Raw genomic sequence first — 15382 nt, forward strand, 5'->3', positions numbered from 1 at the left:
TGATTGGTGTAAGAACGAAAAAGTTGAATGTCAGATCAAAGTCATCCGAGGTGAATTAAGTAATGTCAATCACAAATTGTTACAGGTCATTTGAGGTGGACTAAGTTTATATTTGGATTGTCAGAACACCTTCCCCATTCAGACACATTTCTCTTGTTTGGCTTGACTTTGCAAAGAGCGTCTAATTTCGGTCTTGCTAGATTTACTTCGCAACTGTTTTGCTTAAAAGTATGCCCAGCTTAGAAATAAAACCACAATTTGCTTGGATTTTATTTTATTATTGTTTTCTGATATGTTCGGGATAAAATGTTGTGCGTATATTCTTTGTTTAAAATACAAAATTAATGGACTTCTTTCTATGCTAATATTACATTATTGTTTTAAAGAGAAAAAAAAGTATCCAAACAGTTGGGCGCCCATTCCTTTTTTAAAGGAATTTTTATTCCAGATGGCTTCGATTTGAAAAAATACGTTCGGGTGTATTCAGTACCTCGAGAAAAATAATTTGCCCTATAATATAATAAAGGTGTTTGGGTGTGAGTTTGGTCTACAGCCGCGTGATTTATGCCATGAACTCTTTTTCATGACCATTTGTGATTTGATCAATCAAAAGTCAGAAATATTGATTTTGAGATATAGGCAAACAAAGGAAGAAATTAATTTTGTTTCCTTTTGTTTAGGAAACTCTTTGAATACCAGGAAACTGGTTGTCCAAATTCAAGGGGATTTTCTGCAAAATGTAGCTTTGAAATTGTTGTTTACAATCCTATAAGCAGTGGCGTAGCCAGGATTTTTGAACCGAGGGGCACAACTTGTAAATGTACCGAAGGAAATATTTTTTTGCCGACGGAAGTTGTGATTTGTTGACACAATTTTTTTGCATGGTTTGAAAAAGTGAAGAGCAAAAAAAAAAGAAAAAAATAATTATAGGTGGGGTACCAACATAAAAACACAACATTTTTTTGTAAAATTCAATTTCAATCACACTTTTTCATAATTTTTCATCAATTCTCCCCCTTTTTCTGTCACCCTGGGTAAAAAATGGTCTATTGTTAACCCAATTTTTTTCCACCAACGCCTTCAGTCTACCGACGGCTTTAAATGAACCGACGGCCATGACGAGCGGGGCGGGGGCCAGCCCCTTGCCTCTCACTGGCTACGCCACTGCGTATAAGAAATTGAAAATTGAATATGTCCGACTTCAGTTTGATTTTGCTTGATCACACCACATTTGTTGTAGTTGATTTACATGCGGTTTTGCGGTTTAGTCCAAAATATAAGCTGTGGATGGTAAAATATATAGATGCAATATTTTCCACCTTTGACCTTGATATTCCTCACAAACTACAAGGTTCAAAGGTTTATTGGTGCTGAATCAGTGATAACAAAAAAATAATGTAAATAATATCTCTATTTAATAGTGATAATATGTGAATAGTGTGATATAAATTGATATACATCTATAGTAATACTATTAATATTTAACCTGGGTAATCATGTAAGTGGGACATTCCCTTGAGATTTCCCATGTCTTGTTGACAGCACAGCCTTATATAAAAGGGAATGTCCCTTGTTGTAATGACATCAGATAAGTCTATTCCTGTTCTGGGGGAAAACAATAAAAAATGTAACAATAGCGAAACTCCCTATAAAAGATATCAAATATATAATTATGTAGGTTTGCAGAGGAAAAATAATGATCATATCAATTCCTTTTGGCCCGAAAGTAAACCATGTATAGTTCTTACTACCTGCATGCGCGTATTTGGGGGGGGGCCTTTGGGGGCGCCAGCCCCCCCCGGGGTCAAAGTAGGGGGCGGCAAAAATGAAGGGCGGTGGAAGAAGAAGGGCGGCAAAAACGAAGGGGCGGCAAAAGAATTAGTAAATAAAAAGGGCGGAAAAATTTGATAAAGCATCAAAAATTGTGAAAAAATGGTACTATACATCACAATTGGCTGCTTTTAGGCCGCTAGCGCCTAAAACCCTTTTTTTGTTTGTTTGTTTTTTGTTTTTGTTTTTGCTCTTCAACCTTTTCGGGCTGTTGAGGAAGGGGCGGCAAAATTGAATTTTCTTCAGCCCCCCGGGATTGGGGCGGCCACGGTACGCCACTGATGTCCTGGTTGCACAAAGGTCGCTTGCGCTATTAACGGAAATTTGGGTGTGAAATAGCCTTGTCTTGCCCACCCCGACATATAAATACATCAATCCACCAACCCCACACACCCTTCAAACACAACACACAATGCCAATTTATGTTCCGACTCGCCCCACACATACTGACTCACCCCAACACACCCCACCCCTTCAGACACCCCGACCTATACATACACAAACCCACCCCCCTCACACACCCTTCAAACACAACACACAGAAACCAAGTGTGCTATTACTGAAATTCCTATATCCCTATTAAAATTCTTGGCTTTTACAATGCAAGTTTTTGTACCGACTCACCCCACACATTCTGACTCGACCCACACACTCACCCCTTCACACACCCCGACATATAAATACACAAACCCACCAACCCCACACCCCTCACACACCCTTCAAACACAACACAGAACCCAAGTGTGCTGTTACTGAAATTCTTATTTCCCTATATAGCATTCTTGGCTGCAAAGTTACAGCTTTTACAATGCAAATTTCTGTACCGACTCGGCCCACACATACGGACACACCCCAACACACCACACCCCTTCAGACACCCCGACCTATACATACACAAAGCCACACCCTCACACACCCTTCAAACACACCCCACGTGCACAGAAACCAAGTGTGCTATTACTGAAATTCCTACATCCCTATAAACATTCTTGGCTGCAAAGTTACGAGCTTTTACAATGCAAATTTCTGTTCCGACCCATCCACACACATACTGACCAACCCCAACACACCCCCTTCAGACACCCCGACCTATACATACACCCCCACATCCCTTCACATCCCCTCACACACACACCTTCAAAAACATCACACATAATGTTAAAATTCCTATATTCCTCTGTGGCATTCTTGGCTGCAAAGTTAGGCGCTTTTACAAGGCAAATATTCTTATAATTTAAATATTCTAAGCTCCCTATAATCTTGTCTGTATTTCAATTTCACATTTTCCTACTGTGGCCTGAATCAAATCTCGAGTCACATGTGATCATAAACACAACATAAAAAGAAAGCATGCACTTATGTAACCCGTCCTACACCAAACCCTGATCTTGTTATGACAGTGTGATTGATAAGGTCGTGTGCAGAATCTTGTTAGTTTAGATCAATCTTTGCTAATTTAGAGTGTTTGGTAGCAAATTTGGTATCAAATTGGAGCTAATTAGAATCTGCACAAGACCTTATCAAATTGTCATAACAAGATCAGGTTGTGGCGTAGGACGGATTACATAAGTGCGGACTTTTTGTGTTATGTATATTATGGATTGCGCCTTTACTAGATTTGTATAATTAATAATTTAGAAATGTTTGAACAAAACAAATCGAATCAAAATACAGTTATGCTCCGAACAAATTAGGTTATTCATATGTTCTCTGTTCCCACTATTATTCGTCCCAATTTGGTTACAATGCAGTCTAATCCAGATTACAGTGTCGCCTGTCACTCCACCACTCTTCTTCAAAGCGAATTTCAGAGTTTTCAACTTCTATCTGAACATCCGTAGTCATCTTTGGTATCTTCTCCTTTGCGTGTAGTGCTACCAACCTGTTCCCAATCAGTTTAACGTAGGTTATTTTAGGAAGAGAAAGTATTACATCATACACGGCCAAAAGCCACCTTGGTGAGGGCTGTACTTGATGGTTTTGCAACAGATAAAGCTCTCCGATGGAAGGGTGACCACCCAGCACCCTGATACCAATTGGTGTATAGATTCCATCTGTAAGCTTTAGAGTTGTAAGCTTCTTCAAGTGTTTGGCAATGAGGCTGATGTTCTCATCTGTAATCGTGTTGCCGTAGAGTTCCAATATTTGCAGTTGTCTCAATGCCGAGGTCATCAGAGCAAAGGTTTCATATGACAGTGCTTGTATTCCAATCAGTGATAGACACCTCAACACCTGCCATTTATCGGAGATACCACGCAAAAACTTGTCAAGGTTGACCCATGTTTGGGTGTTTTCCGGAGCATCGGTTGAAAATATGAAGGATTTTATTTTGGTCAAATTGTGGAGTGGCATCAACGCTGTATTATCCGGTCCTCCAGTGACCTGCGTGTTGAGAAAGCTTAGGTCAGTCACTTTTGAATCAGATAGTGCCATGCAACCCTGTGGGGTCAATCTCACTCCATCAAGTTTCAGACGCCAAAGATTGGTACAATTTGAAAAGCAAATCATCAGGTTTTCCCATTGCTTTTGATTCCAGGTCACAAACGAAAATTCACATATCTTGACGGTTTTAGGCAAAGGCATCATTTCAGGTAATGTGTCTAAACTATCTGCCGATTCTGGTGGATCATTCGTAGATAGCAAGGAAATAGTTTCTAGATTGCCACAATGTTTCTTCAAATGGGTTAGGATATCCTTGTTCACAACCCTAAGATAAATAGATTTCAATGAGCCACTGGTGTACTTCTTCAGGAAATCGAGGACAGCTTCTTCGTCGGCGGGAAACATCCAAGTCTTATTGTTTCTGCTAGCTCTCAATTTCTTCCTTGGCATTGTCATTTGTTGTTGTTGCCAGAAATCAACATGTGTCCAGACTTGAGGGCTAGACAGTATTCTATGACATCTCTTAGAAACTCTGTGAAATAAAAGACAATACAAAGGAAAATATAATATTCCAATAAGAAATTATGTTGCACAAAATTGACAACTCGTTAATATGAAGGTTGGTTAAGTACGAAACATATTTTGTGACACCCTTTTATTACCTCGATATGGGACTTTCTCTTAAGCATTGTTAAGGGAAGGGGTATGAACGTTTGGACAGCATTTATTGTGGGACATTAGAGCACATCAGACATATCGAATTGCATTCTGAATACGAAGAATGTCCTGATGATATCAAATAATTTAAGATTTTTGAAATTCGCAATGTAATACGCATTTTATGGCAAATCATTAAAAATTGATATTATTGATATTTAGTAGTACTCGAAGTAAACTTTATAAATCTGATGATTTATACTTAAAGTGTATGTAGGTGGGATGAAAAGCCGACGATCAATTGAAAATTTTGACCTTTCGTATTGAAGATATGGATTTTTTCCCAAAACACCAAAAAAAATTATGGTCTTTTTGGGAAAAAAATCCATATCTTCAATATGAAAGGTCAACATTTTTAATTGATCGTCGGCTTTTCCTCCCAGCTACATAAACTTTAAGAATATATCATTAAATTTATAAAATTTACTTCGAGGACTGTTATATTTCAAAAATGTGAAAAATATCATATTTTAATAATTTGTCATAAAATTTGTATTATATCGTGAATTTCAAAAATGAAAATTATTTGATATCAGAAAGACATTCTTCGTATTCAGAATGCAATTCGATATGTCTGATGTGCTCTCATGTTCCACAAAAAATACTGTCGAAATGCCCAAAACGTTCATTCCAGATCCCTTAATTTTGCTCTACATGTTTTTGTTTTTGAGATTTGTTTTGATTCACAAAAGATTGCTATAGTATAGTGACCGAATTTCACTGAATCGACCCATTGAGACACAACGTAAGTTATTTAACATCAAACACGAGAAATGTATATATTTTCTTTTCCAGGGATGCGTTAGTGGTTTTGGTTATGTACCACGGCACACTCTAGTTTACACCAAGGGCGTAGCCAGCTTTCTTGATGGCGGGGGAGGGGGAGGGGCAAATAAACATTTTTGAAGCACTAACAAAAATACCCGGTTGCATTATTTTGACCCGGTATTATGTGTGGGATATATAATGCATATACTGGGTTTTTTTTAGAGAAACTGTACATGTTTTAAAAGTCCTTGATACTTTATTTGGATAATGTGCACGCGTAGCGCCCATCAATTTTGTATTTTACACAATTGTTGCCCATGATTGGGGTAAAAAGCGCTTTTTGTGAAAATGTGCGCGAAGGGCGCAAAAATGTGGTATTTTACACTATTTGGGCTCATGATGGGGGTGAGTTTTGGTGGAAATGGGCTCCTTGCCCTTTTCTGTTCCTTTGCCTTCCCGATTTTCTCTTTGATTTTTTACTTTTCTCTTTGAATTTTTGTCATGGGGTACTCTACCCCCTGTCCCCACCCCACCCCTAGCTACGCTACTGGTTTACACCCAGCCACGTACACCCCTCTTAGCCTGCTACTAGGTACATACCTCATGACCATAAGACGTTCATATAGAGTGAGGAATGAAAAGATGATAATGAGAGCATCATCAGTGAGGGTGTCAATATGAAATTCAGACGATGAAGTCACCACTTGACCCATTTTCCAAACGCCGTCTATTCCAATCTGATGGAAAATATTTGAAGATAATACAAATAAGTTTACAAAACCTCTCCTTGTATCCGATGATAGAATATGGAATGTTTACTTTTGAAACACTTTTCTTGTTTATTCTTAGGTGCATGTTGGGTGGGGTTACAAACCAAATTGTTAATTTGCCAAAAAGCACCATTGTTTGTTAGTAAAAACGGCAAATTTTGGGCTAAGACCAAATGGTGGAATTATATTTCCTTTGTTGTTGTTTCATTACACTTGTTAAAAAATACCATTTCATTTTTAATTTCAGTTCCACCCAGTTGCTCAGAACTCGTTTTGAATAAATTTATCAAGGAGTTGAGAGAAATTGGATACGCCGTTAATATCAAGAAAGAGGAATACAATGTTTTTATTTTGTTTAATCTTACCACTACCCAGCAAACACAAAACGTTTTCGACATCATTCGCAAAAGGTTATAAAAGGTTGCCAGAAAACTTTTAAATGTCGGGTTATATAAAGGGTATATTAAGAGTATAAAACGTTTTCATAACCTTAAAAAACATTTTTGATAATCTACTGCTTAGCAAACAAAAATGTTTTACCGAAAACGTTTAAATGTCGGGTTATATAAAGGGTATAAAAACGTTTTAATAACATTCCAAAAATATTCTTGAAAACTTGATACAAAACATTCTAAACAGAATGTTATTTTGAGGTTGAAAAAATATTTTGCGAAAAATGTTTGCCCAAAATATTTTCAATATCGTTTTAAAAACGTTTTATGACCTTTATATAACCCGACATTTAAATGTTATTAAAAGGTTTTGAAAAAACATTTTAAGAACATTTCTGTGTTTGCTGGGTTCAAATATTTTAACATAATGTTATTTAAGTATTGGCACAATATTTGGCTAAAAGGTTTGCAAAAATAGTTTACAATAACATTTTTTGAAAACATTTAAAAATATTGTTGTGGTGTGTTTTCATACAAAACGTTTTAAAACGTTATCATGACCTTTATTTAACTCGACATTTTAATGTTATTAAAACGTTTTTATCTAAACCAAAAGCCAAAATATAACTTATTTAAAACGTTTTTAAAACGTTTTTGTGTTTGCTGGGTAGTTCAATAAAATTAATGAGGACAATTGCTAAAAAGTGGTAATGACTGTACAATTGCTAAAAAGTGGTAATGACTGTTAATTTTCTCCAAAATGTATTTCATGAATAAACCTTTATAGCAAGTTTATAAGTTTGGTCTGAAACCTTAGTCAAAGGGTTCCAAATGACCTCTAGTAAACTTCTAGTGTACTTTTGAATTGTCTAGCAACCCAAATAATTAGTAATTATGCAAACTATCTGATTAAGATTGCAGCTAGGGTCATTAGAATTCTGTCAAATTAAAGAACTATAAACATGTATGCACAATATTGACAAAGAAATACATATTCACGACTACTTTCAGTCATGTTATCTAATTAATTCCATTAGTTATTGATATAAACAGTAAAATGCATAGAATAAATCTTATTATGAAACGGTATGTTCAAACAAAAGGCATATTGTACTTTGCTCCACTCCATTAATATATTAAGATTGTACTTATTTCCTTTTTTCAAGAAAAAGCCTATCCAGCTGGAAAACATATGAGCTGGAAAGAATATAAAAGAGAGCTTAGACCATGGCTTCAATAATTACAAATCATATTCTGATGCACTAAATACATTGTGGGCTTAATTCATCCATGGTAGAAACTCGAAAAATTTCTCAGTTAGCTTCAAGAACAAATCGTTTTCAGTAAAGCCATGTTCTGAATCTTTTGAATGCTAACTAGCAGGCACTTTTTATCTGGCTGCTTTAACTAAATTGCTCCTGATACCTTGACTTTTAAATAATATTGGTTTTATATAAAATGTATCCCTTTAAGTTGGTTTGCTAGAACAAAAATATTTTCTTGTATATAATGTGCACTTCTAAATGTTTGACATGTTTTAAAGTGCAATATATATTCAGGTGCTAGGCGTGGAGGGTGGGATGTGGGTGGATGCTGTGAGCAGTGCATGGAATGTATCTGTGCATGAGTAAGCTGTGAGTATTTTAGGGGTGATTTGTTTGTGACTGCTTACTGCATCATGTATGTTTGTGTGGGTAATTATGCATGGTACTCATTTGATTGTGGGTAAAGCATTAAGGGGCTACTATTTTCTTCGGAAAAAGGGGTCCCCAATATACGGGGGGTCGTAAATTGTTGGAAAAAAATGGGGGGGGGGTCATAAAATGTTTGATGACCAAAATTGTAGGGAGTCATAAGATGACCACAGATATGCAGATAGTGTGTTTATTTTATTCAAAAAATAAGGGGATCGCAATTTTATTGACGCCGACTTTTTGTAACCCCCCTTCCGAAGAAAATGATAGCCCCCTAAGTGCTTGAATTATATAACAAAGTGACTGAGGATTTCTAATTTGGGGTGTGATTAATTTTAAATGGGGTTGGTGTGTTGTGGCAATTATAGTGCTTGAATCTTGTGCAATGTGTTTTATTTATTTTATTAATAAGTGTTTTTCTATTCCTGTTGTAATTTGATTATACATGTAGGCCTATTGATTTTGTAAAAAATCAATTTGGCCTTTTGGTCACGAGTTTATATTTCAATAAAATTGAATTGAATTGAATCCCGTTCGTTAATATCAAAATCCTGGTCAATACGAAACGCGGAAGTAAATCTACACTGCGTGATGATTATCAGGAATAGCTCTCCGAAAAAAACACACATGATAATGGCGCATGCATGCGCGCCACTGCTTGCACTGTTTTTTACTATTTCAGCTTATTTCACTGTATCTGGCTAACGGCATATCGCGGTATTAGATATGATAACCACGTTTACGCGATTAAATCAATTTTATATGTAATTGCAATGATGAACTTACCCTGTAAGATCAAGAAGTGAGTAAAATGTGTTCATGTCCATGTACAATGCTTCATACCCCGCAATCATTGGAAAGGCTTCACTGGCCGTGACCATGAGTCATAACAATTCAGGGCGCAGACCACCAAATAACTTCTCCTTTGAAAAGCACGTAAAAATCAACATTTTACACGGCGTTTTATACCCCGCGTGACAATATTTTTTTCACTCTTTTACGTCATCCCTGTACTCAATGATTCGTTTGTTTGATATTGCTTTTGTTGTATTCTTGTGTGACTTGTTGTGAATTATGGAAAATAAAATTATCTTGTATTTTGTATATATCTACTGTAGAAAGTTCATTGAAAGTTTTATAGCCAATACATTTATATCGTTATAATGTTGGGAGTGGCCTTCTATATTACATTCATCAGTACCGATCAGCTTTTAAAAACATTGTAAAGAATTTGTTTTAAAAGGATAAAAAATTCTTTGGACTTGGTATAATAGATAGACAAAGGTCGCCGCAAACCAGGTTTTAAGATACAAGATGCTATCTACCGTAGATATAGTTCAGTGAAAGTTGAAATTTTATTTACCACATGATGCTATCTACTGTAGATAGTTAAAGTGAAACCTACGCCTTTGTATTGACCTGTTGATTACCAGATCCTAATCTGTAGACATTTCATTGAGTGTGTGATGTCATATCAATTTGTAAGCGCTCTTTTTTTTTTTCATAGTTTATTGTTACAACCGTATGACAAAACAGGCGAAAATAGTAACTTTTTGCACAAGATTTGCAATTTAAAGAGAATTAACCATTGCTCATTCTAGTGACTCTAGTATATGGACAATATATAAACTTTAAAAAATATTGTAAGGAACACTTGAGGTTTTGACTTTTAAAACCTACATTTTGGTCAAAAATGTGCTTGGATAGGTAGTTTTCAACAGAATTTCCACATTCGCCTTGCTATAACATCTGTTGACCTAGTGACTAAAAGTGATTTTAGGGGGAAGCTTTCGTTTGATATATAAAACAAATTCTGATTGGATGAAGGGAACACTTGAGGTTTCGACAAAAACCAATCAAAGAGGCCCATTTTTAGCTAGAAGCTTCACAGCTCCTACATTGCCATGCTCTCAACCGTGTAGTGTAATCAAATACTGTGGTGGAGACATTCGTTGCTTGTTGTTCTCTGCTTGGAAGCTCTTGGGACGAAAATGTGCGCTCATGTGTATCGAGGTGGAAACTGTGCGCATGATGGTTTATACGAGAATCGTTTTTGTATAGAAACCTTTCCATATGGCCCGAGTAATTTAATTTGATTATTTATCTTTGTTTACAAAATTACATGAGCGATGATATTTTGGGGGGAAATCCTCTCAAATTGAGCAAAATATATTGAAATATATCTAATATGGAATATTTGGAAAACCCTGAGATTGTAAAGTGAAGATGATATCATATGGGATTCCCCCATGCCCAGGGAACCTTTGAGCAACCAACGTTGCGGCCAGTACCACTCATTGTATGATTCCCAGATGATTGAGAGTATTCACAATGATTCTTCACAGTCTATAGTGTTGATCTGGTCTAGCTAGCTAATGCGCTTAGAGTCCAATGCCTTCAAAGAAAGGAAATTGCGAACCAGAAATATTTTATGTAGTCAATGTACTACTGCCTGCCAGTGTTGTCGGAGAAGATCTAGAATACGTCAAAGAACGTACTTCTTCCAAGAAAGAAATACATATTCTTCTGTCGACTTGCTGAATCTGGTTTATGATACAACACATCTCTGTCAATATAAGTGGGGACAACTGCATCGCAGTCCTGCTTCCTGAAGATATTGTGTGAAATGTGGAAGTAGCACCATTCTTGGAGAAAGCAGCGCAAGGGGATAAGGAGAGCAGCGCAAGGAGATAAGTGTTTGGAGAAAGCAACGCCGTTTTTTGTGTGAAGATTTTATTCGCAAGGATATTTATCAATGCAAGTGTACAATGGACTTCACTGAAGTGAATAAGGATATATACATCAGCCGTCTAGAACATTGCAAGAACTCTTGGTTACCATCAAGAAGAAGAAGAATGCTTCAATTCTAGCAATTCCTTGCTGTAAAGCTTTTACGATGCAAATTTCCTATGTATTTAAATATGCTTGCCTGTATCTCAATTTTGCCGCATTTGGCCTGGTTAAATCAAATCTCCAGTCGTATATTATAGGCCAGTCAAATTAAAAGATCACTTTTGCAACAGAATCCATTTTGCATGCGTCTATCTCCCTAAAACGCACACAAAAACATATCAAAAGTCTCCCAAAATTCAAACAGTGGAAGACTGCCTAATTTGCATAAATCCAAAATGGCCGCTTATGCATTTGGTGAAATTTTAAATTTGGTCATATCTTGATGATATTATTTAATATGCTTTTCTAAAATGAATGGTAACTTAATGGATTCTATTGCAATTAGTTTTGTTTGGGTTAACCCCTTATTTTCTGGCCTATTACTATGGTGGTCATTGTTGTGCGCCTTAACTGGATTTCTACACCAGGAGGTAGGGACTATTGGTTTCTTACTAAGATTAATCTGTATAATACTTACGGTCAATTAGAATATTCATTCTCAGCGCCAGCCAAGAAAGATTATATTTAGGCCGAATTAAAGTTTGTTTGTTTTTTAACATAACCAAATGTGTAAATTAGAAATGTTTGTATCCTGAATGAACCAAGAAAATAAATTTTATTAATTTTTCTTTTATTTTTAATTATTCGTCTCTATTTTAATTCCCCAGCAAACATAAATCGTTTTACAAAAAAAAGTTTAATGTCAGGTTATATGAAGGGTATAAAACGTTACAAAGACATTTGTGAAAACTGGATGCAAAACATTTTAACACCATATTATTTAAGAGTTGACACTGTGACATTTTGACAACAGTTTCACGTAGCTTAAAGGCCCATATAAAAATAACAGATGTGGAAATAGGAGTATAAACTGACCAGTAGATACCGGTTGTAGTCCTACTAATTCATGGCATATTAGATGGCCATGGGGAAAGTTGGCCCATATTTGCAAGACTATCCTTGCCTTCAAGGTGAAACAAACCTACTCATGTTACCCTCTGGCCATGAGCTGGCCTGGTGTCAGATCTTACCCAGGGAAAGATGACATTCCAATATTGGCCTTTAACATATGTTGTTGTAGTGTATTTCATATAAAACGTTTTAAAAACATTTTCAGGACCTTTATAGAAGCCGACATTTAAATGTTATTAACACGTTTTAAATAAAACCAAAACGGTTTTATAACACGATTATAACGTTTTACGATTCTGTTTGCTGGGTCCTCAACATCAATCAATGCAGTCTAGTCCATTCTACACTGTAGAATCTACAGTGTCGCATGTCCATCCCCCACAATTCATCAAAGTGAACTTCAGAGTTCTCCACTTGTATCTCGACATCTCTAGTCATCTTTGGTATCTTCTCCTTAGCATGTAGTGCTATTATCCTGTTTCCTATCAGTTTCACGTAGTTTATCTTAGGAAGGGAAATAATGACATCATACGCTGCCAAAAGCCACTCTGGAGATTGCTGGAGCTGTTGGTTCTGCAATAGATGAAGCTTTTCGATAGAAGGGTGACCGCCCAACACCCTGATACCAATTGGTGTATAGATTCCATCTGTAAGCTTAAGAATTGTAAGCTTCTTCAGGTGTTTGGCAATGAGGATAATAGTCTCATCTGTAATCGTGTTGCCGTTGAGTTCCAATATTTGCAGTTGTGTCAATGCCGAGGTCATTAGAGCGAAGCTTTGACATGAGAGCGCCTGTATTCCAATCAGAGATAGACACCTCAACTCCTGCCATTGGTCAGAGATACCACGCACAAACTTGTCCAGGTTGACCCATATTTGGGCTTTTCTGGAGCAATAGTTGAAAATCTGAAGGATTTCATTTTGGTCAACTTGTGGAGTGGCATCAACGCTGTATTTATTTGATTATCGGGTCCTCCAACAACCTGCGTAAAGCTTAGGTCAGTCACCTTTGAATCAGATAGTGCCACGCAAGCCTCTGGGGTCAATATCATTCCATCAAGTTTCAGACGCCAAAGATTGGTACATTTTGCAAAGCATATGATTAGGTTTTCCCATTGCTTTTCATTCCAAGGCAAAAACTGAAAAAATTCATATATCTTGACGGTTTTAGGCAAGGGCATGATTTCAAGTAGAGCGTTGTCTAAACTATCTAAAGCATCTGCCGTGCCTGGTGGATCAGTCGCAGAGAAGGAAACAGTTTCTAGATTGCCACAATGCTTCTGAAGATGCGTTAGGATATCATTGCTTACTACCTTAAGATAAATAGATTTCAATGAGCCACCGGTGTACTTCTTCAGGAAATCCAGAACAGATTCTTTGTTATTGGGAAACATCCAGGTCTTACTGTTTCTGCTAGCTCTCAATTTCTTCCTTGGCTTTGTCATCTGTTGTTGTTGCCAGAAATCAACGTGTGTCCAGACTTGAGGGTTAGACAGTATACTATGACATCTCTTAGAAACTCTGTGAAATGAAAGGCAATACAAAGGAAAATATAATATTCCAATAAGAAATTATGTTCTGCAAAATTGACAACTCGTTATGAAGGTTGGTCAAGTACGAAACATATTTTGTGATTTTCTTTCGTTGCCTCCATAATCATGATAATATTATGGGACTTTCTCTTAATTTTGCGCTAGGTGTTTTTGTATTTGAGATTTGTCTTAACTCACAAAATATTACTATAGTGACCGTATTTCATTAGATGGACCCATTGAGAAACAACGTAAGTTATAAACATCAAACACGAGCAATTTATTTTCTTTTTCAGGGACCACGGCACACCCTATTTTACACTATTTGGGCCCATGATCAGGGTAAATTTTTCCTCTTTTCCTCTGCCTTCCCAATTATCTCTTTCATTTGTTTTGTCACAGGGACAATTTTCCGTTTTCACTCTACCCCCTACTCCCCACCCCACCCTTCTTAGCCCACTACTACTAGCTACATTACATGATTGCATTACATTACAGGCATTTTTTATAGCGCATCTATATACATGTACATCAAGAACCATGCGCTAATTGGAAACACAAGAAACAACAGGAACAATGAAATAAAAAGACAATTAATGCATAAATAACTGAGTTTTGACAGACCTCTTAAAAGTGGATATGGAATCAGAGTTTCTGACAGACTTTGGGAGATCATTCCATGTTTTGGGAGCAGTATGAGAGCTACATACCTCATGACCATAAGACGTTCATATAGGGTGAGGAACGAGAAGATGATAATGAGAGCATCATCAGTGAGGGCGTCAATATGACATTCAGACGATGACGTCACCACTTGACCCATTTTCCAAACGCCGTCTTTTCCAATCTGATGGAAAATATTAAAAAAATATAACTGAATTTACAAAACTTCTCCTCACATCCAATGACAAAATATTACATATGTTTCAAACGACTTTTCTTGTGTATTCTTTGGTGGTGTATGTTGGGGTGGGGCTACAAACCAAAAAACACTATATTTGTGGATAAAAACACCAAATTTTGGGTTATCAGCCCAGTCCAATCCGACTGCCTGGCCAGGAAACACTTCTTGACCAGGCAGCATCTTGCCTGGGGAGGCAACATGGTATCCCACAATGCAACGCTCTAGTAGGCCCTACCTAGCCTGAATCCTTCTGGCCTCTAATGGCGGCGCCTTTTTTACCCACAATCCGTCACGTTGCCTCAATACAGCACAGCGGAGCGGCCGTGCGTGAGTATTAGAGGACTGGAGGATCGAGTCTAGGCCCTACCCTTAACGGGTTATGTCAATATAAATCGACTTTCGAAAAGTTTTTTGATACATTCATTGATTTCTCAAAAAGTAAAAATCGCAGTTTAACAAATAACGGTTCAAATGAAAGCCATTATTGGGGGCTAATTGTTGTATCACTATGATAGGCCTGACACCAATATAAACACTTGTTTCGGTGACCCAAGTTCATGGTCATTTTCTGCTCACGCACTTTTTACAG

At 36.9% G+C, this 15382-nt stretch overlaps 2 protein-coding genes across 2 annotated transcripts; both read right to left on the reverse strand.

Annotated features, from left to right (window-relative positions):
- Positions 1–1893: 1893 nt before the first annotated feature.
- Positions 1894–9427, reverse strand: LOC140136891 (uncharacterized). The gene is made up of 3 exons (XM_072158512.1): positions 9340–9427; positions 6298–6434; positions 1894–4744 (listed from the first exon to the last, which is right to left on the reverse strand). Exons 2-3 carry the CDS (start codon positions 6408–6410, stop codon positions 3583–3585), a joined length of 1275 nt encoding a protein of 424 aa, XP_072014613.1. The 5' UTR covers positions 6411–6434; positions 9340–9427; the 3' UTR covers positions 1894–3582.
- Positions 9428–12717: 3290 nt separating this feature from the next.
- Positions 12718–14731, reverse strand: LOC140138179 (uncharacterized). Its single transcript, XM_072160105.1, has 2 exons — positions 14600–14731; positions 12718–13878 (listed from the first exon to the last, which is right to left on the reverse strand). Exons 1-2 carry the CDS (start codon positions 14710–14712, stop codon positions 13176–13178), a joined length of 816 nt encoding a protein of 271 aa, XP_072016206.1. The 5' UTR covers positions 14713–14731; the 3' UTR covers positions 12718–13175.
- Positions 14732–15382: the final 651 nt, after the last annotated feature.

The sequence above is a fragment of the Amphiura filiformis genome, chromosome 17, assembly GCF_039555335.1.
Source record: "Amphiura filiformis chromosome 17, Afil_fr2py, whole genome shotgun sequence".
NCBI lineage: Eukaryota > Metazoa > Echinodermata > Ophiuroidea > Amphilepidida > Amphiuridae > Amphiura > Amphiura filiformis.

Bases quoted from the DNA above. Each gene is read 5' to 3' on its own strand.
- LOC140136891 (XM_072158512.1), bottom strand. From the start codon at position 6,410: ATGGGTCAAGTGGTGACTTCATCGTCTGAATTTCATATTGACACCCTC. The intron at 4,745-6,297 runs GTATGTACCTAG...TTTATTTCACAG, and splicing joins GAACGTCTTATGGTCATGAG to AGTTTCTAAGAGATGTCATA.
- LOC140138179 (XM_072160105.1), bottom strand. From the start codon at position 14,712: ATGGGTCAAGTGGTGACGTCATCGTCTGAATGTCATATTGACGCCCTC. The intron at 13,879-14,599 runs GTATGTAGCTCT...TTCATTTCACAG, and splicing joins GAACGTCTTATGGTCATGAG to AGTTTCTAAGAGATGTCATA.